Source organism: Phyllostomus hastatus, unplaced genomic scaffold (genome assembly GCF_019186645.2).
Source record: "Phyllostomus hastatus isolate PE091 unplaced genomic scaffold, TTU_PhHast_1.1 phas_scaffold_78, whole genome shotgun sequence".
Lineage (NCBI taxonomy): Eukaryota > Metazoa > Chordata > Mammalia > Chiroptera > Phyllostomidae > Phyllostomus > Phyllostomus hastatus.
Genome location: NW_025334041.1, coordinates 83955485 through 83982000, shown reverse-complemented (window position 1 = coordinate 83982000; position 26516 = coordinate 83955485). Strand labels below are relative to the sequence as shown.

Here is a 26516-nt window from a genome sequence, read left to right as displayed (position 1 = left end):
AACTGGTAGGGTGTAAGCTTCTCTCCACCATTTGTAAATCCTGTCTCTTATTTAATTTTGATTATGAAATTTCAACCATGCATTTGAAGTAAGTATAGGACAATTCACCAAGTAAATGCAGTACCTTTATTTGGGCCTTAATTTTGAAATTGAGAAGGTGCAGCGAGCTGAAGGAAACCGTTTTTCTATTTATGAAAGGGGCATTTGTTAGAGGAATTGATAGTGAAATTATAAAACTTAATGTCAGTAAAAGAAAAATCATCATTTTGCATTGGGAAACACTTGTGTTGATGTATTTATCTATATATGCTACTTTGTTCAAGCTTAAGTAATACATATACCATGAGTTACAATAGAATAAAAGATATAATAAATTACAAAAGGGGAGGAAATAGATTAAAGGAAAAATAAGGGAAGCTAAAATAAGGAGTGTGAACATCATATAAAAAATATACTGTGAGGAGTTTATTTTCTTGTTAGGAGGGGCTCATGGATTCAGTTCTAAGCTTTCTAGTAGCAAATGAGGACAGGCAATATTTATGAGAGTCTCAATCTGTAGAATAAAAACAAGCCAGCTTCTCAGAAGAGATAATATTTACCCATTCCAGAGAGAAATCGGGGTGTCCTCAAAGAGAAGCATTGTGAAAGGAAATGAACATACTTCAGAAAATCTTTATCTAATGTGTAGATGACAAGACATTAAAATGTAGTCATTGAAACAAGTTCCCTCACAACCATGCATTGTAACTCTATATACCTGAAAGTCATAAAAGGCAGTATTTCTTTTTTTGACAGTTCTAAAATTCAGATTTCCCTGACAGTCCTTCCCACTCTTACACAATTTAAAGGCATTTTCATACTTCGATCCTGCTATTTGTTTTCAGGTCCCCCCTGATTTCACAGCAGGAAGCAATGTGTGTCTTTCTGTCAGCTTTTGCCTTCTTTCCTTGACCTCTGGCTTAGCTAGCCACCTGTCATTCTGACTCAGGATCAGGGACCCCAAGCACAGATCCTGGGCATCCATCTTCCCCTCCCTCTGGCTTCTCCCTCCTCCCCTTCCCTAGGGTTGGTCCAGTCCTTCAGGTCTCTTATGTAGGCAGCCATGTCCTAGGATTGATTGTAGCTTACCAAGGTCTTGATGCACAATGATTCATATACCAGGTGACAACTGTCTGACTTCAACTGTGATGACTGTTCACCCCCTCCCCCCAAGTTTGCTGTCACTGGGCTCTTCCCACCTGAAGGGCCAGCTCAGGCAGTGGTTGCCATGACTGAGGGAGGTAACCACCCCATTTAACATTTCCTCAGGCCAGGCTTCAAACAGGCCACATTGGAAGAAACAGAATTCACCCATATGGAGTAACTTATTAAATAGTGGCATTAGAACAACCATGAAGCTATTTTTTGATGTTTTAAACAAAATTCCTAAGGCATTTGGCATCCCTTAATAAATCGTTCTATCATCCACAACAAAAGATTTCAAAAACAGTTTAAGAATAAAAGTTGAGCTATTGGAGCTATTCTGTCCCCATCCCCAACTCCACCAAAACACATAAATGAAATATTTTCATCCATGTAAGTTCTTGACTTTGAACCAATCTTTTTGAATCAACTCTAATACTTAACCAGGGGTCAGTAAAGGAAACGCCCGAGAATCTTTGGCCACAAAGGCACACTGAGCAGGGTTTGTCATAATAAACACACGCTGTATTCTTCTCTCAAAGTGTCTGCAATTAGCTGATAAATCTAAGGAGTGTATGAAGGGCCAAAAAATGTCAGCCAAGCGCTGTGCTTCAATCCAGTAAAAACACAACTTTCCCAATCTTAACTTAAAACATCTGGAAGAGATGCATTGCAGCCAATAGAGTATAATTTATCAGTGAGGGGGATGGGCGGGATTTGTCTGGGACTTCTATTAGTTTGAAATGTCTGGTTTCAAAAGGTAGGAAGTCACAATGGCACTGGGTGGACTTGGGGGGTTCCCTTGGTTATTAGCAGCCCAGACTGTGCAGTAATCAGTCTGCCTGAACTTCCCCAGACAGTAGATGGGCTTAGGGACTGGATACGAGATGGAGGTGGGGAGGTGGAGGATCTGTGCCCCCCTAGAGCAACGGTAGGCATGGAAGTGTTGCAGAGCCAGCACTGGGGAACTGATGAAGTGAAATCACTAGATGGAGTGGAAGGGACTTGTACAGAGGGTGATGCCAGAGCTGAGACTATAGCTGGCCTGTAATGATTAAGACCACCAAGTGCCTCAAATATTATCTAATGTGAGGAGTTGGTTCCAGCCCTGGACTTATACCTAGCTGACCTGTAGTCCTTGACAAATCCTTTAGCTTTTCTGAACTCCAATTTTGAGGAGTAGTTTAACATATCAAGTAATGGCTTGGAATCTGGAATCAAATTGCCTGGGACAGCTCACTCATGAGCTGTGTGACCTTGAGCAAGTAGCATAACCTCTGAGTCTCTGGTTCCTCAATTGTAGAAGTGGGATAAGAAGAGCACCTAATGCATAGGGCTATGGACCTGGGAAGACTGAATGAGTTAACATAGACAAAACCTAGAGTACAGTGTCTGGAATTTAGTAAGTAAGTCCTCAACTAATGGTAGCTATTATTAGTAAGAACTTGGGCTCTGGAGACAGATTTGGGCTCTGAATAAATTTATGTCCAAATCCAAACTGCACCCCTTACTGGCCACGTAGACTTGGACAAGTTATTAAAATCCTGAACCTCAGTTTCATCTTCTATAAAATAGGGATAAGGACAACAATGACCTGAAAGGGCTGTACGTTGACAAAATAAATAAGAGACATGAATATAGAGATATTTAGTTTTCAAGTCAATTGGATTTGGGTGGCAAAATTTGTATTGGATTGGAGGGTAAAGAGTGAGATTCAAGGAAATCTGACAAGGTGTTTGTTTATGGACAGAAAAAACAGATGTGATTGGTCAATAGATGGTTATTAACAACTCTTGGGCCACCAGACAGGATGTGCCCTTCGTGAAAAATTTCACCAAGAAATGTGTTCAGAACATCCTTAGTCCTAAAGCACTTAGGGGAATAGCTGACCTGCAAAAGTAGGTTTACAGTTGTAATTATATGAAACACAATTTATTCTTGTATGATCATTCATTAATTATTGTACTAGTTTCCATATGAAAAAATGTAAACCCACTTTTGCCCACCCCTGTATATTCAGTCCTCAACCCATGGCAGCTGTTACTGTTACTTTTGTTATTACTGTTGTTACTGCAATTCCTGTTGGGCCAAGATAGCAGCTATGTATGCTTCTATCCCATCACCCACCACTGGCCTCGAGCTTAATTGTTGAAAAAAATAGTAAAGATGGCTAATATTTTCCTGCCATGTTTTTTAAAGATTTGAAAAGGAAGACCTATGGGAAGGCATGTTCGAAATCCACAGAGAACTATACAAATGTGACGTGCTGCTACTGGTATAGTCACTTTTGCACATCTCATTAAATTGTTGGCAGAAAAAGAGGCAGCAAATGTAAAAGAACTTTGCCAAGTAATAAGAGCTATTCTGTATATTTAAAGTGAAATCCATTGTGAAAGTCCAGGTTGTATATTAAGAGTTTATTTTTTTGGACTCTAAAAACCCAATGTCCTTTTTCATAAAGTTCTCAATTTATACAGAGATTTTGCAAGAATCCTTAAAGGATTATAAATATTTGCATAGAGTTATTAGGAACACCTCCTTTGCCATAAGCACCTAACTATTTTTTTTTAGTTGCTCTGCCTCCTTCCCAAATAAACATCCAATCTTTATTTATTTGGCCATTTACTGTTAGAGGATGTGTGTGTGTGTGTGTGTGTGAATTCATTCACTTCTTCCACACATCTTTCAGGTCTTACAGAGCACGTTCCTTGGTGTCTTATTTGTCATGCAGGGCACATTCTGCTTGTAAGATATTGGGGTCTTGGAATAGGCTGCCTGAGGGTGGTTAACTATCTGTTGACCGATCACCTGTCTAGTTCTCTAAGACAAAACCTAGCAGTTTTCCTTTACCTCACTCTCTCTGTCTAGTGTGGATTTTGCCACCTAAGTCCTCATGATTTTAGTAATGAAATATTTCTGTATCCACCCACATTTTAGTATAAATTACCATCTTTCAGAGGACTTGTCATGGTTTATAATTATATATTTATTTTTGGATGGTTTGGTCATTGTCATTCTTCTATAAACTCTATGAGGGCAAGGATTAGATTTGTTTTTATCCACTACCATGTCCACAATGCCTAACAGGGCACATACTAGGTACTAAGTAAATATTTATTGAATAACTAAGTGAATGCATGCCACAATTTCTGCATGGATCATAAACTGGCATTCCAGCATATTATGTAGCGGTCTTCTGTCTTCCCTGTAATTAAAACTTAGGGTCTTCTGAATACAAGGCCACATTTGGCATCTTCTAATACCTCCTTCTTCTTATCACACACCACCATCTTTGGGGGCCACCTTCTCAGGATGCCTATTTCAACACATTCATTTTTTTTAAGGGCATGCCTTTGAGAACAATAATACTGTGGTTGTTATCATATCTTCATGTCTAAGATCTAGATTGGCCTGCTTTTTAGAAGGCCTTGACGCCTCCACTTGGCAAAAATGTAGAGGTCTTTGTGCGGCGGCGACACTCGGACTCCATCAGAAGGGCCACAGACACTGTTACAGCTGACGGCAGAACACACATCAGGCAAGCCTGGGGAGCACTGATTTTAGATTAAAAGGCCAAGCTTGGGACACAAGGCAGGCTCATCTGTGTCTTCAGGAATAACTCCATGAATTTTGAAATTACAGCAGGCCTTCTTCTAATAACATCATTTTGTTCAGCGTTATTTCATTATAACATCTGAGATGCTGTAGAAACTCCTGTTTGTATCAATTAACCTATGGTAAAATTAGTTTCAGTATACGTCATTTCGCTGCTGTTCTAAGAATCCATTTACAACATTAAATGAGGACTTACTGTATCCACTCCACACTTCAAACCAGTAAGCACACTTGTTACAGGGTGCAGCCAAGAGGGAGGATCCCAAATAGGCATTTGAAATGGGGTCCAGAACTCAAGGTGTCCAGGAGATTTTAAGGTGTCTTCACCCCTTCCCCCACAGGTGTGAGTTGGGGGAAAGGGCACACAGAGCAAGAGCATGCAGGGCAGCTTTGCAGCTAATCCATGGCATGGTCATTTAGCATACCTATAGCCTTTGGCTGGTCACTTAGATATGCTAAATAGCTATGGCCATGCTCAAGGCCAGGGGGATGGAAAGGGACCTCCCCCCCAAGATGGGACCTGGGGGGCAGGTCCCCTGAGTTACAGTGTCTGTGTGGGAGCTGGGAGAAGATTGGCTCCATGACATGGGGTGACACCTGCCCAGACCCATGATGGCGACCAGAAAAGCTGGGGAAGACAGCAGATTGAGGGCAAGTGTACCCAAGTGTAGGAGGAGTCGGAAATGGGGCTGAAGAAGAAGATTGGCGTGGGGGAACCATGCGCAGCCCTGAGAGAGAGAACCACGCAGCCTTGACAGAGTGGGGACTCTCCCTTCCCGCAGCCCTGAGAGAGGGAGAACCACATGGCCTGGACAGAGTGGGGACTCCTGTGGCCCTGGGAGAGAGGACCATGTGCCTTTGCCAGAGTGGGGACCCCCACGGCTTTAGAAGGGGGAACCACCACCTGGTTTTAGCAGAGATCCCGGAGACTCAGCGGAGGGTGCCGGGAACCCAGGGAGGTCTCCCAGTCCAGATGGAGTACTAACTGGGAAGAACCAGAGGACTGCCTGAGCCATGGACTTCTATTTCCTTTCCTGAGATATGGTACTCTGGACTGGGCAAAGGGGGAAGGAAGGAAGGACTGTGTCTGTTTGTGGGTGTTTTTAGGGACTTTAGGATTTTTGATAAAAACATTAGGTCACTACTTGAAGTCTGTATAGCATTAAATAAACATTTCCTTTCCTTTTCACAAATCTCTGGCATTGAGAGACATCTTTCCTAGGGCGGTGGACATAACGGACCCGGGGCCTTCTTTCAATAATAGTATATCGTCCCAGGCCCCCCCTTGTTTGTTCTGTAACACACTTACTGTTCACTATGGACATAACCCTAGATCCATGTCATTTCAACAAAATCTGAATTTAAAATAAAAATTTACTATTATGAACACATCTTTCTTGGGATTCATATATGATTTTATGTATACTCATACATTATACCAAATAAATACTCTAACCTGTAAGAAATGTTTTTAAAAATTTACTGAATTTTGGACAATAAAACAAAAGTTTCTTCCTCGAGTGGGGGCACCCAGCTCACTCAAATAAATGCTGCTCTTTGCTTGGCCGGTTTCACCACTGGAGAGAATCTAGTGTGAAGGAATACAGGACAGACGAGGTTCTGAAACTGAGGAAATGCACTTTTTTCCACTAAACCACTTTCCTGTTTTCAGAAGGAAAGCTCAGATAGCTGTGAACGTCAACACGTGGTTTATTTAGTAAGATGAGCTTGTTGCCCTGAATACTGGCAAAGTCAGTGGCCCTCCTTGGGAGCTGACCCCTGCAGGCAGCTTTTTCACTGGATTTTGTTCTAAATTCTACTGTTGCTGTTATGGTGGATCTTAACAGATTCCTAGATATGGGGAGGGGGGGGCGCTGAGGATTAACTGAGCATGGCTTTCTGCAATCTTTGTAGCCTCCTCAAACTATGGGAATTTTTATTACAATTGGACTTTTTAATAAGCCAAACAGAACTAATAGCTTAGTTGGAATGCTTGGCCTGAAAGACTGCAAAGTCTGAGTCTAATTAATGACTGCTGAGGCACATAATTTTTTCAAAAAGATTTTCTGCTCGCTACAGAAACTACAATTGATTCTCTTTCTGTTTCTAGGCCTGCAAATGAGCGTGGAGCCCAAAATGCCATCTCTTAGAGATACTATCTTGGAAAAGAGGGTCAGGGGAGGACCGAGGGGATTTTATAAGACACAGAGCCACACAAATGCCCCTTGTCATGCAGTGTAGGTCATGAAGGATGTGCAACCCTCTGGGCTGCTTTACAACAAATAAATGGGTGCAGCATGACATTGGACACCATGGGAAAGACGAAATTGGGGCAGTCTCTGTGATCACACAATTTGGCAATGGACCCAGAGGAATGGCACAGAGCATGACAAAGATCCAAGAGCCAGGTGAATGGTTCCAACGCTGGTGGAGCTCAAGGCAGGGAGGGTTTCTGGTATAGGAGCAACCAGGGTAGGCTCCATGGAGAATAGAAGACTGGAACAGGGCCTTGAGGCAGCATTCAAATGAAGCAAAGGAGGAGTAGGGACTTCATCCAATCAAATGAGCCCAATTTAAATGAAGGGTGGCTGCTGTAGAAATGGTCCTCCACCTCTGAGAGCTCTGGAAAGAGGATTAGTCCAATCAAGACAGGCACTTTCCAGGACCGTGGAATGTGATACAGACTGCGATTGGAGGGATACCCTGAGAGGTCCTAGTGGGATCTTGGAAGAGTAAGTGGAAGGAAGGCCATAAAGACAGGTTTTGCCTTCTGTCATAGCTTTGCTAGGAACTGGGCCACATTAGGGGTTGCATTTCTTTTACCTTCACATGAGTGGAAGGGAGAGCTCAGCACAGGACATGGTTTTCATAAAGAAAATAAATGCATATACACCATGGAACAAATTTACTCCTCAGTTTTGCTGATCTTATAGTTTCTTTGTTAACAAGGATGCTCATGCCAAAACTTGCAAGAAATTCTTGCAAATATAGTTGTTTGCTCAATACTTGATGTCAATCAAACATGCACTGCCTTACCCTCCCATTAATAGGAAGCCTGATGCAAGCTCAAATATTTATTCTAAGGAAATGCTTCTAGATGGAGATGGCTTGGTGCCAGTGCCTGGGGTTTTCTTCTCAAGACAGGGTGCCTGGTTCCAGGCACTGCCCTCAATTGCACACAAAGAGGGGACAGCTGGGAGGAGGAGCCGGCATCTTAGTACTAGGCCAGGTGCTGAGATTCAAAGCTGCAGACCCCTTTCAGTGTTATTTGAACCCAGCTTTTAGGCAGATTCCCATTTCACTGCCTGCTGCACTTTTGATAAAGAAACAAACACCCGAGCCTGGTTGGACCTTTGCTTCATATTTTCACTTGAGGGCTGGCACTACACTTACTAGCTGTGGTTACTGGAAATTCCCTGAAGAAGCCACAATAACAGAAGGCAAAGGAATAGTTTCTTCCTTTATAGTTTTACTGGCTTAAAGGTCTCCAATCTTCCAACCAACCAAATTTTGTCTTATAATTTTATCAACCAGATTCTGCAAAAGCTAGTGGGAATACTGTCTTCAGAGGCAGAGTCCTGATCAAACGTGGAGAGAGAGATGTTCCTTTCAGCAGGCTTCTCATGATGATGGAAATTCATCCACCGAGCAGAGCTTGGGATTTTCAGAGATGCTGTCCATTCAGCAATAAAATGTAAAGAACTCTCCTGCCCATCCGCAGTATACTCAGGTCACACCACATGGTTCTGGTCTTGCTTCTCCTGGAACTGGGTGAGCTGCATCAGGCCATTTCATAATTTGGTTGTCTGTGTCTCCCTCTCTGCCATGGAGCTATTTCCTGGCCTAGGCACATTATTCAGTAGAACACTGGTCATTCCCCTCATGGCCATTGGAGACAGACCTGGGTCTAGTCTGGATCACACAGCCCAACTGATGTGTGGCCTTGGACAGGTTAGCTAATCTCTGTGTGTAGAGTACCTGCTCTGTAAAAGGAGTAACAATATCTACATTAAGTCATGGTCATGAGAAGTTGATGACTATGTGCAATGATTTACATGGTGTCTAGCACATGAGAACTCACTGGTGGTATTTTTATTTTTACCTTCCTAAGAAAATGAGTCATGGAACTGGGTTCCAACCCTGTACTCCCCATTCAGCTGTGGGCTCTTGAGTGGGCTCTCTGAGCTTCAGTTCTGTTACCTGTGAAATTGGGAATAAGAATACTTCCTTCACTGGGCTGTTATGACTTTTAAATGGGATGGTACTAAACGGTTTATAAAAGAAAAATGTGTGGCCCCAAGGTCTGTTATCTCCAACTGTTGATTTCTTTCTATCTTTCCCCTATGTCACACCAGTGAGAAACTGAAATGGAAAACAGGTAAGAGCACTTGGAAAAGTAACACATTATACAAATCTGACACATGAGGACTTCTTCCTTAAACTAGAGAGGGCTGAGGAACAGTGAAAAGATTAAACACAGGAGTTAGATTGAGGAAGCAGAGAATCCAGGGACTTGCCGAACCCAGGACTGAGTGGTGATTTTCCATTTCCTCAGACATTCACTGCTGAGTATTGTAGACAGAGCAGGATCTCTGCAGCCAGGCCCAGGTTCAAATTCCCTCCTCCACCATATGAGCAGGCAGACTTGGGGCAGTTTTTCCAACCCTCCTGCACCTCAGTTTCCTCACCTGTAAAATGGGGATAATGAGTCCTTCCTCAGAGAGGGGTTTTTGAAGTGCCTAGCAGAGGAGTTGGTGCACAGAAGATGCTCAATAAATCATATTGATTTTTCTTCTTTTTTATGGGTCTAATTAGTATTGATCCTCAGTGTATATTTATTCATCACCTAAAGGGGATATGGATAAAGTGCCACAATCTCTAGATTCCCTGAGAATCTTGATTTCAAACATGATTGTCCTATCATCAGACTTTGTGTCTGGCTACAGGTTCCCACTGTCCCCACAGTAAAACACCGTGGCCTTCAAGGCTCCTTGTGATTTAGCCTCTGCTTGTTTCTTCACTTCATCTTCGGCCATCCTCCACCTTAAGTATTGCCCTTCTTACATCCTATACCCTCCTCGGGCTCTGCTCGGCTGGGACTATTCTGTCCACACTCTTCCAATGAACAGCTCCATTTCCTCCTTCAGATCTTCTCATCAAAAGAGCCCGCACTCTTTGTCAACCCCTTCACTCATAGTCTTGGTACTATGATATGTTACTTCTTTTATACCATATATCACAATTTTAATTATACACATTCACTTACTTGTTTTTATGTGTCCCTTCTGCTAGATGATAAACTCCACCAGGGCAGAGTCTCTCTGTCTGCTTTACTTGTTGTAATTGTATGGCCAGAGTCCACCATAAAAGCTTTTCAATGAGTACTTCATGAGTAAATAAATATTAGCCTCTGCATCCTAAAAATAAAGTCATTATGGGCAGAGAATTTTATAAACCATTTGAGCTTATTGAAAGCTGCCCTACACTCTTATTTTGGATAATTAAGCCCAGTCCTACTTTATTATGAGAAAATGATCAGCCACAAAACAACATCTATGGGAACAAGCTGCATTAGATGCTTCAGATGGGGGGAACATGAGAGCTTTCTTTTCAGTATCCAGAAGGAGAAATGAACCTACTCCTTAAACATAGTCAGCTTTCAGGCCATAATTATTTCTGTCTGACTTGAGAAAGATGAGCCCTGCTGCACTGGTCCCTGTTTCTCTGTCCAAGTGAACAAATTAACAACCACCACAAATACAGGTTTCAAGTACTGGAAGGATTGAAACCACCAGCATAACCCCCAGATAAAAGCTCCTAAGAATGTTATCATTCAGCTGAAAGTTTGGAGTCTCAAATTATGATGATTTTTCTCATTTGGGGAGATATTTTTGCTAAAATTTCTTAAACTTCTTTGGAGTTATTACCATTAGGGGGTAAGCAGAGCTTTATAAACACCCAGGATCAAGTTAATCTTGAGTGAATTGCTAAGGTTGAAATATTTAAGAACAACAGTGATTTCCGCAGATAAAAAAGATTCAAATTATTTGAGGAGGAACCCACTCTTGAATGAGGTAGGCACACGCCCCTGTTCAGAATCCAGCCCTCTGCAGGCAGGACGTCTGCAGTAGCCTCAGTACTGAGCTCCCACCTCTGGGTCTCCTCTCCCTTCTAAATACACACTGCCCTTGGATTCTCTTCTTAAATATCACTTGTCAGACATTCAAAATGTTTCAGTGATTACACTCACTAAGTTGAAGTTAAAGCCTCTCCAGGGCTCCTGTCAATCTGGTTCCAACCCAATGTCTCAGCTTATTTCCCACTACTTCCAGTTCTTTTACCCAAACTCGCCCACCAGACAGGCAGGTGTATTTATTGTCCTTGGAATATGCTTTGCTCCGGGCTGAGGTTATGTCATCTCTTCTCTGGTGCTGCCCATCATCCCTCCTTGGTGGTTCAAGGCTCAAGTCTGCCCCGCTTTCTCATGAAGACTCCAGCCCAGAATTGTCCACCTCCGAGCTTCCAAAAGATTCATGAGCAGGCCACAGTCCTGCTGTTAATCATGTCTTGCACCATTTGGGTTTTGTTTTATATGGTTATTGAAGTTCTTGTTGCTTATGTTGTTAAGTACACCCCACTGACCCCAGGAGTCATTTACAGCAGGGGGCCCTCACCTGGGGCACCGTAATTGGGACTGATGCTTCTTTATCCTGTTAATTATTTCCACTTTCTGGTTAAGGGAGTTTGAGTGAGTTTCTGTTCCTGGTAAACACATCTTGAAAAAGATGACTGTCATATGTACATGAGTAAGACAGGTATTCCCAGCAAGATATATGATTATCTGTCATACACCCGAAAACTGAAGTCACATACACCAATATTCTGAAAGTGCACCTGGGGCATTTATTTAAAAGTACAGATTTTAAAGATGCAGATTCCTGGGCCCCATCCCATACTGACTACAAAAGAAGCCCTTGAGAATAGAACTTGGGAATGAGTATTATAAACAAAATTCCCAGGTGATTTCTATATATGTTCAAGAAAATTTAGAGGATTGGGAGAATCTGACATTAATGTCTCTCATATGATGGTGAAGGGACGTGGCAGAGGAAATAATTCATATGCCTTGAGTACATAGTAGTCTTGTGTGTCTGGAAAGATGTTAAGTATTTTCACCAGTGTTATCTCTTGAATCCTTAAACAAGTCTATGATAGAAGTCTTATCATTGAACCTTTATACAAATAAGAAAATAAGTGAAATAATTCATCTCAGGATCTATAAATGGTAACTTGCTGGGCCAGTATTTAAACTCTGGGCTGACCAGCTCCAAAGTTCTTACTTCCCACTCTGCTGGTGTTCCTAGCAAACCTTGGAGGGAGGGCGGGGAGCATGAAGGCACATCCATGTTGGAGGTTTCCTAGTATCAGTCTGGGGGAGCTGGCTGGTACACTCTGTGCCAAGACTACCCTTGACATTTTAAGAGGACAGTGATCCTCAGAGCTCTGGATTTGCATCCTAAATCTCGGGTTTAGGTGAGCCTGGTGAGCTCCAAGTGGAGAAATCACTGGCTGTCTTCCTGGTCCTAGAACGTAAAGGCAGAAGCTGCAGTGTCTCTGGACTTTATTACAGATGCAACACACACACTGACCTCTGGCTGAGGCTTTAAAGACCAGCATCATCCAATACACCAGGTAGCCTGTGTATGGAAGATGGAAAAGAAAGACCCTGGAAACCCCAGTGTCCTGCTCACTGACAGGAAAAGGGTGGTAAAAAACCAGGGATGGAAAGGAGGGCTAGTGATTGTGCAAACCCTGAAGAACACTGCAGCCCTAATACTTGAGGACTATAGGTCTTAAGCAGGGGTTACATTAAAATTACCTGGGAGGATCTTACAAACTCCTGCTCTAGGTGACTTCAGTAGCAGCAAAGTGGAGAACCACTAGTTGAAAGTGCCCCCAATGGCCAAGTGATGCCAGTTGAACCTGAAAATTCTCTGAAGGCAGCTTGCATGCAGTCAGGCTTGGGGAAGCTGAAGTCTGTCAAGTATACACCATCAGCCACAGCCTTTCCATTCTAAGAACTGGGGACTGCCTGAAGTTTGGCTGGCTGCCAGAGCAGGGTGCCCTTCACTTTTTCATTTTCTCTTGTAGGGTAGAATTGGCACAGGAGAAAGAAAAAGAAACAGGTGTGAAAGGCAGGAGGCAGAAGTGGGATATGACGAACATGAAGATATACAAAGGAATGTTCTCTCAAGCAGGAATACACCAGCCTCAGAAAGATGGAATTGCAGTATTTATAGCAGATCAGGGCAGAAAGTGTCCAAGTGTCCAGTCTCAAAGGAGGGGCTCTACTCACAGAGTGGATGATGCCTTGCAGAGCCTGAAAGCCGTCATTTACAGGAAATACATGGTCCTTACTGTCCGCAATCCGGGCCAGCTGAGAACAAACACACAAACACACATAGATGTGTCACGCTTGGATGTAGAGAACTGAGGAAAGCCAATGGGTTCAGGGGACTCCACCTACTTTTAGGACCCAGGGAACTTGAGGCTTTGACTTGGCTCAGAAGCCCTCAGCAATAATGAGCTTACCAGCAGGCTATCTGGAGCGAGTCTGGAGGGTTGGCTCCAGCGTCTACATTTATTTTAATGCTTTTTTTCCTTGGGAGCGGAGGTAAGATTGCTCAGCTAGATGAACATTTGGCCTGGGTTCATGTATTTATGTACTTGGGGGCAGGCCATTGGCTCATTTTTCTCCCATTCACCCAAATTTCTGTTGGGAACTGTATTTGAACCTAACAAACTCAAGTTGCCTCTCAGAACTACTTTAAAAATAAATTCAGGCTTTGGTGTTGGGTAAGGCAATGAATGGGGACCCTTATCTTCACCAAACCCACTCAGCGAGGAAAGGACCCTCAGGTGGTGTGGCTGCTCCTGCTTTATGAAGCAGAAGACTGGAGGAAGGAGAAGATACCCTGTGAGTTTTCTAACCCCAAACCTCGGACATTTCTGTGACTACCACAGTCAGAGCAATGCCAGGACTCTTACTGATTGCAAAAGTAACACAGTCATTGGGAAATTTCAGAAAACCCAGAATTGTTAAAATACATTTTTAAAAAGTTACTCATAATCCATGTATTCATCTGTCCATCCACCCTTCCATCTATCACATTTCTATTATTGTTAATTTGATATATATATAGTCTTTCATAGTTATAGAAAATCTATTTACACATACACACATATCTATTTAAAAAGTGGACTCATACTATTCCCAGTGTTCTGTAATCCAATGTTATTCACTTAACAACATATCGTGAGCACTGTCCCATGTTATTAAAACAAAAAGAAATTACAAACTACACTGAGTAACATTCATTTAGGTTGTTAGGAAATTTTCACAGTTTACTTATATATACTTACAAATACTTTTTTGCCCACTTTCCAATTATTACCCTTTTTTTGTATTGAAAATGCACCGTATTGTTGTATTGAAAAGCATACACATATTTAATGGGAGAAAGGGATGTTTGCCATTTAAATTAAAAAATAAGATACATCACATTAAAAAGGAAAAAACAATCAACAAATTTTCCAAGTTAATTCAGAGCTGTCCAGACACCTCGCAGTTTTGCATCTACCAGGAAAGATGCTGCCTGGATGGTCTGTGTTAAGGGCCCCCAAGTGCATCAGCAAATGGCTTCACAGCCCTTACCCATCCAGTAATTCCCTTCCTGCTTAGCATTCCTTACATTTCGTACATTTGCTTAGCGGGTATGTATGTTGCTGATGCACCCTCTGCGCTGAGTTATTCACAAGCTCTATACCCACCAAACAAAGGAAATTTCATAATCATACCTGTGTTTCATTGAAGTCCTTCACACCAACACAGTAAACAATTGCACCAAGGTCTCGGGATCTGTTAGCCTGATGCAATGAAAGAGAAGACATTTAGAGACAGAAGCAGTGGCAAACACACTCCTTTTGGAATAGCCAGACCAACTGCAATGATCAGGTATTTACTGAGCACCTACTATGTACCAGGTACCACAATGGAGAAGGTAAATCCCTTTCCCCAAAGAGCTCCAGTGAATGTCTATTGTAATGCATAATAGACATAAAAGGTAATTAGTCCAATGGAAGTGTTGAGAGCTGCAGAAACGGTCTTTGAAAGACAAAGAGAGGAAAGGGAAACTGTAGGCAAGTTTAAGTCATGTTAAATATTCTGGGGAAGTATTTATCTTTTCTATTTCTCTGATGAATTTTTATTGGCATGCTTTTTCTTCCTCTGTGATGGTAGCATGGCATAATGGAAAGGATGTGGCCTTTGGAACTCGATATACCTGGATTTGACACTTAGCTTTGCTTTGTAAAGTGTTATGGGGATTAAACAGATATTAAATGCAGAGCTCCTCATGCAAGGTTTAGGACAATGCAGATACTCATAACTGTCAGTACCCTTTGTGAATAAAGCCATTTTTTATTGCCATAGAATACACTGGCTTTAATGGTATGGGAATTATGGTCCATATTTGAGTAGGTGAACCCATGACCTTTTCTACAATTAAGTATTGAGAAGGCAACATAAAAAATAACATCCAGGTTTTGGCTTGATTTTAATATTTGATTTATGAAAAGCTTTTATAACTGATTTCCAAGTTTCAAAATAGAAAACAAGAATTGAAAATCTTTGGTATATACAGTAGGTGCTTAATAAATAATTGATAGTAACCATATAGTAGGCACTCAATATGTGCACATTAATTTGAATTGTGTTCTTTTCCACCGCCCCCCCCGTTAGTACTCAAACCCACTTGTGACTAACACTGAATTTTAGAAGAAATAGGAACATTTATCTTTTTTCCTTCATGTTAGAAATATTTCTTGAGGCTTCAGGATAAAACAAACTTTTAGACACAGTCTAGCCCCAGCCTTATCTCCACCAACTTCTGTGACATTTTTTCTCCAGTTGCACTTTATATAGAATTATCCAAAATGGAAAGGTTCCTTTTCTTTATATATCTTGAGTCTTATCTTTCTTCTTCAGAAACCCTCTTTCTGTTGGCATTGGCACCCCGCACACTTTCCCAAGGTTGTATGTGCCATACCTAAAATTCTTTTCTACTAACCCCTATTTTCTACCAAACCCTATTTTAAGCATCCGACAACTATCATTTATTTTATATTCAGTTATTTCCATATTAGGGATTTTACTGTATTTGACTGATGTTTGGCACCCAGATGAGCCATTTCACATTCCCATTACATAGTTTTAACCTTAGAGTATAGAAATTACTTCCCAAATGCTCAGGGAGTGCCTGTCATATTCACTTGCGTATTTCCCATTGTGAATTATCCTTTGTCTTAGTTAGTCACGGGGTGGGGGGGAGTAATGTGTTCACCTACATAATTTGCTCCTGCCCTTGGTCAGCAGAGGCTCCAACAACCTGACCATTATTGCATAGTAAGGCCCAGGAGGGCAGCGACTGTGTCTTACTGACCCTCTGTGTCCCTAGTGTCCAACAAAGTGCCTATCACATGCCAAGTTCTCAGTTAACACTGAGTGAATAAATGAATGGATACATACTTCTTGCTTGCTGAGGAAGCTAAGCTGAAATTAAATAGTAGTCAAGAGTTTGAGGTAAGTGTAATGCTCTGATTAACTCCTCCCCAAGAGACCAGAATCTCTCTCCCTCCCTGCCTTTTTCCTCATTGTGTTTCTTTCTAACTTGGCCTGAATAAGCCTTTAATTCATTCTCATGGTTAAATGGTTTCTTTGGGCCATTTATACATATAGCTCCGACATCTAAAACTTGAATGGAAAAGATTTCCTAAATATAAATACTACTTTTTAATTTTTGAATAAACCATTTTTTTTCTGAATCTCTTTATACAAACTGAAAGTTTCATTTAGAGACAATTCTTTCATTTGCTTTCAGGAGTATTTTATGAAAACACAAAGTAAAAGAAAAAAGAAATATTGAGGGAGAGATTACAATTTACTTTGCCACCAATTAATGTTCAACTTTGGTTCTTAGGGAGAGAATCTCAATGATTAATATATTCTGCCAAGATTAGCTCTTACATATTTTAAGAAATTCTTTCCCTTCCTGCTTTTAGTAGAAAATATGTGGGAAAATTCAGAAAAAAATGTTTTTGCTTAAAAAGGACATATAGTATTTCAAAACTGTTACATCAATATACTGCATTTAATAAAGGCATGGTAGATATTTTTATCCGCCCCCCCAAACATAGAAATAGTTTGAAAGGGGAAAAATATCTACCATGTATAAGACATGAAGATTCCTTTTTTTATTGTTGACACTATTACAGAAGTCCCCCATGCCCCCTCCCACCTTTGCACACCTCCATCCAGCCCCCGCACCTCCTATGAAGGTTCACTGTAAAATATAAATTTTATTATTATTTTACATATAAGACACTATTTTATCCAGGGTTTTCTATGAAGAACAACAATCATTTTGGCCAAGTACAAAGATCACAGACTGTTTCAGAAGGAAGAAGCACCTTCCATGTCTTTTTGGACAGACACAGGCCAGATGGTCGCTTACCTCCCTCTCTGAATAGAAAAAGAGATCTTCATGGAGTTCTCCATCAGTCAGAGCGATGATGACGCTGGCTGTCCTGTATCCTGTGCAACACAACACAGACCCATCAGTCCTTCCTGCTGCACTGAGGGAAACCCTCTCTCAGCCCCGAGAGTCCACCTCTTATAAGCTCCACCATCCAGGCCATTATTGTAAGAATCAACAACTTTTCTCTCGGGACTGGCAGCAATTCCAGCATGAAGAATGTGGAGACAGACTCTAGGGTGTTGGCCAAAAGTTGGCCAAAACCTGGTGAAATGGTTCCTGGACTGATTGCTGGGAGTAGCTCCAGTGCATCAGATTTCTTCTATTTCTAGGAACAGACCGTGTGATGGTCAGTGAGGCCTGAACACACTCTGCCACCTCAGCTGTCCAGGGGTCCTTTTCACAGGCTGTAGCTGAGCACATGCACCACGCCTTGAAGAGGTGGGCAGAGAGTACTCATCCCCGTAATTGACAAGCTGGCTGAATTATAGCAGTTGGCAAAACCTGATAGAATTCTTCCAGTGATTTTTAGGCTTCTAGTAACATTGCTGGTGGTTGATACATACTAACATGTGGTGATGTTGATACTGGATCTATTTTATTTGTTGTACTTTGGAGTGAAATCAGAAGTGGACACCTCTATAGACCTGGAAGGAAAATCCCCAGTGCAATATTAAATCTTTTAAAAGATTTGCCTCAGATAAAGAAATGTTATCTAAAAAAGATGCTATAGTAACAGTAATAATAGCTAAAATAAGAATAATAAATATTAGTTCCACGTGCCAGGCATTCTACTAAGTGCACTTTTTTCACACTTTTTCATTTAAATGAAGGAAATCTTAAACCAAACTGGCATCTCACTCTTAATATATACAATCACAGTAATGAAGGGGCTTAGAGACCAGAAAAGGATAAGAAAATTAAATTTAGCATAAAAATCCAAGACTTTACCAACCCATCCAAGTATATACTAATTTAACAAATTCAATGCAAAATTGTTTACAGGCATTGCAGACTGTAGCCCATAATGGGAGCTAGTTGCTTTCACGCCACGTTTCTTGACATCAACATGATGGGAGAATCGGACCTGGTACTTGTCACCTTTCTATGCATTCCTCCTTCGGGACCAAGCGTGTGTCCAAGGATTGTAGTCAATATCAAATATGTCTTTTAAAACATGAACTTACTGAGGCGCTTTTCCAGAAACAAACAGAAAAAAGTTAAATAATTCATAATGGTAATTGATAATATAGTCTCACCTTGACTGTTTTCATAATAAATCTGCTCACTGGCCTGAAAAACACATGAAGGAGCCATTAGACACACAGCCACTGCTTGCTGCTCCAAACAGCACACTAGGCAGTGGGCTCCGGGCTGAACCTGCAGCCACGGCTCAGCCTTGATTTTTCCTGTAACCCACCCAGGCTTCAGGCAATATCAACGGGTGACATCCATCTAAAGTCGCCCTGACTTGTAACATATTTGTGAGTATGAATCTCATAGACGGGGACTTGTTTTCCTTAAGATTGAAGTCTTTGAAATTCTGTCTCAGAACTCTGAAGCAACCTGTAGAACAGGCGACCTTGGGAATGGAGAAGATATCTGTCTGTTCGTGAGGCATGACTCCTGAGTGTCAGCCAAGCATTCGCAGGCAAATCTCTCGTCTGGGTCAGGGAAGGAGTGGAGAGATTTCTTTAGTTCTTCTGGAGAGTGTTATCAGCGTACAAGTTTATGGGAAATTTTTTTTACTCTCTTGCCACTGGGTGTTGTGCGGTTCCCTTAAAGCATGTACCGTATCCCATCAGCCATCCTTATACTGATGTTTGCATGTCTCACTTTACGTTCAGAGTTGAAAATTGTTTTAAAATTACCCTTTCAAATCCTTCATGCATGTAAGTGTCTCCTCCTGGCAGGACCTTCTGGAGTTCTTCAAGGCCTTGTCGAATCTGTTCTCTGAAATCCAAAAACACCCCATTAATCATACTGGAGCATTTTTTAATGTGCTATTAATAGTCATAGACGTTCATTTTTTCATTTTTCTTATCTCCAGGGATAGTCTATATTGCCCCAGTGGTCCCCCAAAAGCCTATCTGAGGGAGAATCTTTGTAGTACATTATCCACTTAGGGCCAGCCATAGTGTAGGATGAGACAGATTTCAGGGACAGAGGGGAAGGACCCTCCTTCAGAAATCTCCATCTGCTCACGAAAGACTTCCATTTCATTAACAAGACGAAGTTTTCATTCTATATTAAAAAAAAAGGGCCTTAAAATGCAACTGCTTCTGAGGGAAACTCGGAGGCGACTCAGGCACCTTATATCGTGATGCAAATGGCTCTCTGAAGCAGAAAGAGGCAAGCACCAACCAGCCTGGGCAAGGCCACCACAAGGACTGCAGGTGGGAGGGGCAAGCATCCGCGTGAGCTCTGCCACCCACAAGGTTGTGCCAAAGACAACAGTGTAGTCAGCTTTGAAAACAAAAGTCTAGGCAGTCTGTGCTTTCCAGGACAACCAAGGGTGTTTTCTGTGGGTTGATGCCTGTGTTTTCTTACTCTGGTTGCTCAAGGTGGCCTTGGGGCAGGAAGAGGAAGTGGGTTATGGCATTAGGAAAGGGTCCGACTGAGAGTGGGAAACATGAATAGTCTGGGGATCAAATGGAATCTTTGTGGACCATTCTCTCTGGGATGTAAGATATGTTCCTGTCTTTTAAATGGCCCCATACTGTGCCCAGAGGGAAAGAAAGTGTAATTTCTGAAAAGCCTTCACCTTATTCATAAACTGTAAGTCTATGAAAAGTTTGAGTTGCACTATTTAAGTTGGAAAGAGAAGCTTCTTTTGAGTAGAGAAAGAAAGCTAACATTTATTAAGCATGTACTGTGTACAAGGCCCTGCACAGAGATTTGTTTTCATCCTCACAATAACCACTTAAGGTGGGTAATATTGCCCTCATGTTATAGGCGAAACAATGGGTTCAGAGAGGTTAGGCAAAAAATGAGATTTGAATTCAACTCTAACTCAGAAAGACTTTCTGCTCTGCTAAGCAGCCTCCCAGCATACAACAGTGCTGGAGGAGTGGGAAGTTTTTGGTTAACACTTGAGTTAGTGGAGAGCAATAGCAATTTCTAACACCATCTGAGTATTTAAGTGTTCCAAGCTCTGTTTGAAATATACCACACACAATTAATTCACTTATGCCTTATAACAGCTCTTTTTAATAGACAACACTGTTATTTCCATTTCACAGAGAAGGAAACTGAGACACAGAGAGGCTAAGGACTTTCTTAAAGCTGCTTAACTACTAAGTGACAGAGGTGGGATTTGAACATTTGAATCACTGCGATAGGCTGTTTCTCTTTTGAATGAATGATGTTTATTACTGGTCTGTTCTGGCAATTGCTTTGGGAGGAAGTCTAATGTAAAACTAACCTTTTGTTAAAACTGATATAATGGGGTAACCATGGGTGAGGTTGGATCACCAGGCTGTTGGAGCGTTTAAAAGACAAACTGAAGAGGGGTTCACCTGAGCCTGCTCTGGGCCTGGGCTACTTATATTTCTCAGTTGGAGTAGTGAAGGCCAGTTACTTCAGACTTTGGGAAATGTACAGATTATTGTTTGATTTTCCTACCAGTGCCCAGATACCAGACCACATGCCCAGTTGCCCAAGTCAAAAACTAGAAGCCTTCCTTGATCCTACCTTGGCTCTCCTCTCTCCCCTACATAATCTATCATCAAATTCCATTAGTTATACTCTAAGCTCTGACTTCATCTCTTCTGCCAACGCCACAGTCTGAGCCACCATCACCTCTTGCTTAGACCACTGGGCAAGTCACTCGCTACCTTTTGACCACCTTTTGCCCCTCTTCCATTCATTCTCCACATGGCTGTCAGAAGGTTCTTAAAATATTGGTCAAAACATTTCATTCACTCCCCTGCTCAAAGCCCTTCAGCAGCAGTCAATTACACTGGGGATTCCTTGCCCTGGTCTTCTGGTGCCTCCCCGACAGCCCCATCTGGCACCACTCCGCCTCCACCCTGTTCACTTGAGCCCCAGTGGTTTTCCTGAGCTCCTTCTCCAGCAGACCCTTTCCATCTGCCATCACTGCTGTTGGGGGACTGTGGAGATTCTTTGCCTAGCTCTTAATTGGGAAAATTATTACCCAGCCTTCAGTCCCAACTTACATGTCTATTATGCTCAAAGTAGCCTCATTTGCCTTCCCCAATTCAAATTAGCTCCCTCAGTTAGATTTCCTCATGGTACCCACAACCTTTGCTTCACAGCACTTGGGAAGTTTTTACATTTCATTATGTAATTATTTGTTTAGCTTTTATTTTTTTCCTACTTCCAGACTTTAAACCCATTGAGATCTGGGCCATGTCTGTTTCAGTCTCCACTATATCTCCTGTGTCTGTATCTTCTGTGTCTACTCCAGTACCTGGACCATTCTGGACGCTCAACAAATACACTGAGGAGGTGAGAGGAGGGAACAGATGTCTCCACTGTTAATCATACTGAGAAGAGGTCATCCTCGGCCAGTGATTAGCTTCATTTGGCCATGTGGAGGGAGGCCAGGCAAGAACTGACCTGGTAACTGACCTTAGGTCTGTGCCCATGTGGCAGTTACACATCATTCTCTATGTTGTATGCCTTTACATTACCCCAATATTTCAATAAATCCCATCAAAAGTTAGAGTTTGATTTCAACTCTATTGGTTGGTAATGAAAAAAAGCACATATCTGTGCACTAGAAGGAAGGAGAACAATGAGAACAGTGTCCTCCAACAAGGTCTCCCCTGGGGGGCAGAGGGGGCACGGGCCATCATCTGGCAGGGGGTAGCTTTGTTCTGCAGGCCGGCAGTTTCATGAGGGAAATGGCAGTGACGAGGTGGCATAGAGGTGAGGCTGGGATAGGAAAATCAAGGTTTGCCCTTGACCACACAGAAGTGGTACCATGAACTACTTCAGAATGTCTGGGAAACACTATCCAGGAGGGAGATGATTTCTGACAATTGATGGGGAGCGGATTGGACATCAAAAGTAAATGTGAAAAAAAAGTAAATGTAGTCTTACTGTAAGGTCATGTACTAGTGAGGTCTGGGACATATTGGTAATACTAAAATTGGAATATTGCGTTAAGGCCGAAGCTTAAAAAAGAGGGTTAAAAAAGGCATATCTGGGGAATGGGAAAGGTTCCTTGGCTCCACTGTTTTCTTTCCCTGCCAAATAAAGTCTGGGAACTGGGGTGTTTTCCCTAAGCCTATTTCCTTTTCTTTACAAGTATTTTCTTGAGTTTTCTATTATTATTATTTTTTTTTGGTACCAGAATAAGCAAAGGCTGTTTTGCAAACTGTCCTTATCCTTGATGCTTTGTGTGTGGCAAGATATAAACTCACCAGCCCCAAGCAGTGATCACACCCTCCCAGATACCACCCTTACTCCTCCAAAGAGCAAATGACTTAAGGCACCACCTCCCCACTCCTTGTCCCTTCTTTTCGTACCCACAACATCAAAGCAAACAAAACGGATGGTTTCATGGGAGTGGTGGGTCGTTTTAATTCTGGGACAATAAAACTATTAATAAGGGCCTTTTTATGCTCTCTTAGAAGTGGAAGAAAATTGGGAGAGAGCTCTGTTAAAGGGGTTGATAAGAACCTCTCTGAGGACTTGGTTATTACCAAATGAAATGTTATCTTCCTGGGAAATGAGAGGCCAGGAATCCTACAAACACAGGCTGCTATTAAAGAGTCTCCTGTTTTCCTTGGTGGTTTCACATGTCTGCCAGTGTTCTTACTTAGAAGTTAAGGGTTCTCAGGCCACATGTCTTGTGTTCCTTTTGCAACCCCTGCAGCACTTAATTATGGGCCTAGAGTAGGTGATATGTTGTTAAATGAATGGTCCTGGTTAGGGCACATTCATCAATCCATTCATTCATTTCTACAACTGTTTACTGAGCATGCATGCATCCTGCACCCAGCACTGCTCTGATTTGTAGGGATAGGGGGTGGGGAGAAGTGGGACAGTGTCTGCTGGACTTTTCGTTGGCCCTGGGAATTTTTCTACACTTCGTGAAGATTACTGTTTGGAATTCCAGCTGTGTTGTGACATTTTGATATTTGCTGATGAAAACATGAAAAGAGGAACACACATAAACACATCAAGAAGCTCTTCAAAAAGCATTTGTCCCAAGTACCCCAGTGATGTTCCTGCTGCAAAACAGCTTCCACCCCCAGCACCCTCAAATAACAGCAGCTTTGCATTGTTGACCTCTTGCCTCTAACAAAAGAGGGTCTGTGGAATTGGACTTTGCTCAAATGCCCTGCAGTTTTTGCTTTTGCAGCCTCAACTTATATAGTGAACATGCAGCACTATCACCACTAATGCTGCATTCACATTTCCAGATGACCTTATGACTCTAGTGTTAACTACAAAAACATGGAGTGAAACAAAACAGAAAAACATAAGATTAATTAAAGACATTTCGCTGCTATTTTTGGATCCCTGAAATTCCACAACCAACCGTAATCATTTGTTTACAATGTATGTATGTTACAGTGTCTTTGGGACTTTTACCCATGAAGAGGCCAATGTGATTAATGACATGTAGGTATATATTGAACCAATGATCATTTTCTATATATTTTTAAGTAAGATATAATTTATGTACAGTAACATTCAAAGATAATTACTTATTTTCTTTGTAATTGTTGGATTTATTTCCATAGTTATTCATAATATCCCTTTATCTTATTTTATTTTTTTTATAAAGATGTTATTTATTTATTTTCAGAGAGAGAGAAAGGGAGGAAGAGGGAAAAAAACATCAATGTGCATTTGCTCCTCATGTGCCCCCTGGCCTGCAACCCAGGCATGTGCCATGACTGGGAATTGAATGAGTGACCTTTTGGTTTGCAGGCTGGTACTCAATCCACTGAGCCACACCAGCCAAGCCTTTATCCTCTTTTAATATCTGTACGATCTATAGTAACATCTTCTCTTTGGTTCCATTTTAGCAGTTCTTTTATGGATTGCAATAGTCATCCTTATTTTATCATAGGCTACCATAAGTTAATACTGTAACAATTCTCATATAATGGAAGAAAGCTTTAACATGATACTTCTACATAATCCCCTTTCATCCTTTTTGTTCATATATTTTATTTCTATGTATGTAATAAACCTTATAGTAGTGTTATTGTCATTTTATGAAATTAAGAAAATATTTATCATTTCTTACCTTTCTCTTTTTGTAGGTCTAGTTTATACCTGGTATCATTTTCCAACAGCATGAATTCCTTTAGTAATTATTATTTGGTAGTGTAGATTTGTTGGTGATGACTTTTTAAAGTTTTTTTCCCCTCTGAAAATATTTTAATCTTGCCTTCAGTTTTAAGGATATTTTCACTGAATATAACTTTCAAATTTGACTTTACTTTCTAAAGATATTAATCTTTTGTCTTCTGGATTGCATGTTTTTTTTTTTTCCTGATGAAAAACAAGTGATATTTGTTGTGGTTCTCCTATTTGTAGTCTGTCTTTTCTTCTTCTCCTCTGATTTTAAGATTATCTCTTTATTCTGGTTTTCAGAAATTTGACGCAATACATTTAGCTGATACTTTCATTGTATTTGTCCTGCTTGAGATTCTTTAAGCTTCTTGGATCTGTGTGTAGAATACCATATTTGATGTTCCAATGACACATACATTTGACCACTTGATTTTAAGCCACAAATTATAGACCTGGCTCATTCTCCACACTTCCCAATCTTTTCCTTTTCTCTCTTTCAGTTTAGATAACTTATATTAACTTGTTTTGAAGTTCAATAATCCCTTTTCTACAGATATTGTATTTTTTAGTTCCATGGTCTTCACTGGGTTCTTTAAGTGTTTTTCTGATTTCGCATGTCTTCCTACATTATATTCACCTATTTCTGTAAATTCTTTAAAATGTTTATAATAGTTGCTTTAAAGTCTCTGTCTGCTACTTCCAATAATTAAGTCATCTGTGGTTTGCTTCCATTGCCGTGTTTTCTTGATTATGGGTCACGTTATCCTGCCTTTTCCCGTGTCTTTTTTTTTTTAAGATTTTATTTATTTATTTATTTATTTTGAGACGGAAGAGAGGGAGAAAGAGAGCGAGAGAAACATCAGTGTGCGGTTGCTGGGGGTCATGTCCTGCAACCCAGGCATGTACCCTGACTGGGAATCGAACCTGCGACACTTTTGTTCGCAGCCCGTGCTCAATCCGCTGAGCTACGCCAGCCAGGCTCCCACGTCTTATAATCTCTCAGTGTGTCTTTCAGACATTATGTAGGAAAAAAGCAGTGGAGACCTAGGTATGATATTGATTTGTTTTGCTTACTTACTGCAGAGTGTAAGCTTTTTATTAGTGAGGGACTGCTTATTTAGATTCTCCTTGAGTTACGTTGATCTTGGGCTGGGCCACAGCTTTAATTAGAGTATGTTCCCTCTTGTTAATCCAACTCCCAGTCTTTTGCCCTTTCCAGCCTTTGTGGTCTTTTTAGTATTTGACCTGGGAGGCAGTTAGGTGCAGCTTCATATATTTTTGCTTGATATTTAGATTTTACCCTGTAAAACTCCAGATTCTGAGCAATGCAAGAATCCACAAGATTATGCAATTTCTCTCTACTTTTCAGCAACTTCTCCAGTGCTAATTTCTTGGAACAATGCAGAAAAGAGGTGTGGGAGAGGCAGTAGCTGAGATGTCAGGCTGATAAATTTCTTTTTTCATGTGGGGCTCTTTCAGATAATCCATCTCCCTGGCATTCAACTTTGCCTAAGGTTCAGCTGGAGTTCCTTCTCCCTGCATAGTCTTGGTTCATGGCTGACCTACTTTTCCAATTGCTCTCACTGAGACCAGGCATCCACCCCAAGCGTGGAAGCTTCTGCAGATCTCTGCTCAGCTCTAAAGGGCTTGTTTCCCTTTAATTCAGTTCATCAGTGCTTCCTGTGTGTTCACTAGCTCCACAGAAACATATGAATCCTATTTTGTCTGGGCCTTTCTGGTTGACCATGGAAATGAAGGTTTTCACATCCTAAACAGAAGCAGGCAAAATATAAAGTCTTTTTCTAAATGTTTGCAACTCCACATATGTCTCAAATCAGGAAGAAA

General features: G+C 41.4%; 1 protein-coding gene across 1 annotated transcript in view; it reads right to left on the bottom strand.

Annotated features, from left to right (window-relative positions):
* The window catches only part of ANTXR1 (ANTXR cell adhesion molecule 1), a 233728-nt gene that overhangs the window by 154176 nt on the left and 53036 nt on the right, over nucleotides 1-26516 (bottom strand). The window contains exons 4-8 of the mRNA XM_045827714.1: nucleotides 19262-19343; nucleotides 18650-18683; nucleotides 17370-17449; nucleotides 14656-14724; nucleotides 13154-13234 (exon numbers count right to left, since the gene is read on the bottom strand). Coding sequence (XP_045683670.1) covers nucleotides 13154-13234; nucleotides 14656-14724; nucleotides 17370-17449; nucleotides 18650-18683; nucleotides 19262-19343 — 346 coding nt within the window. The remainder of the gene's footprint in view (nucleotides 1-13153; nucleotides 13235-14655; nucleotides 14725-17369; nucleotides 17450-18649; nucleotides 18684-19261; nucleotides 19344-26516) is intronic.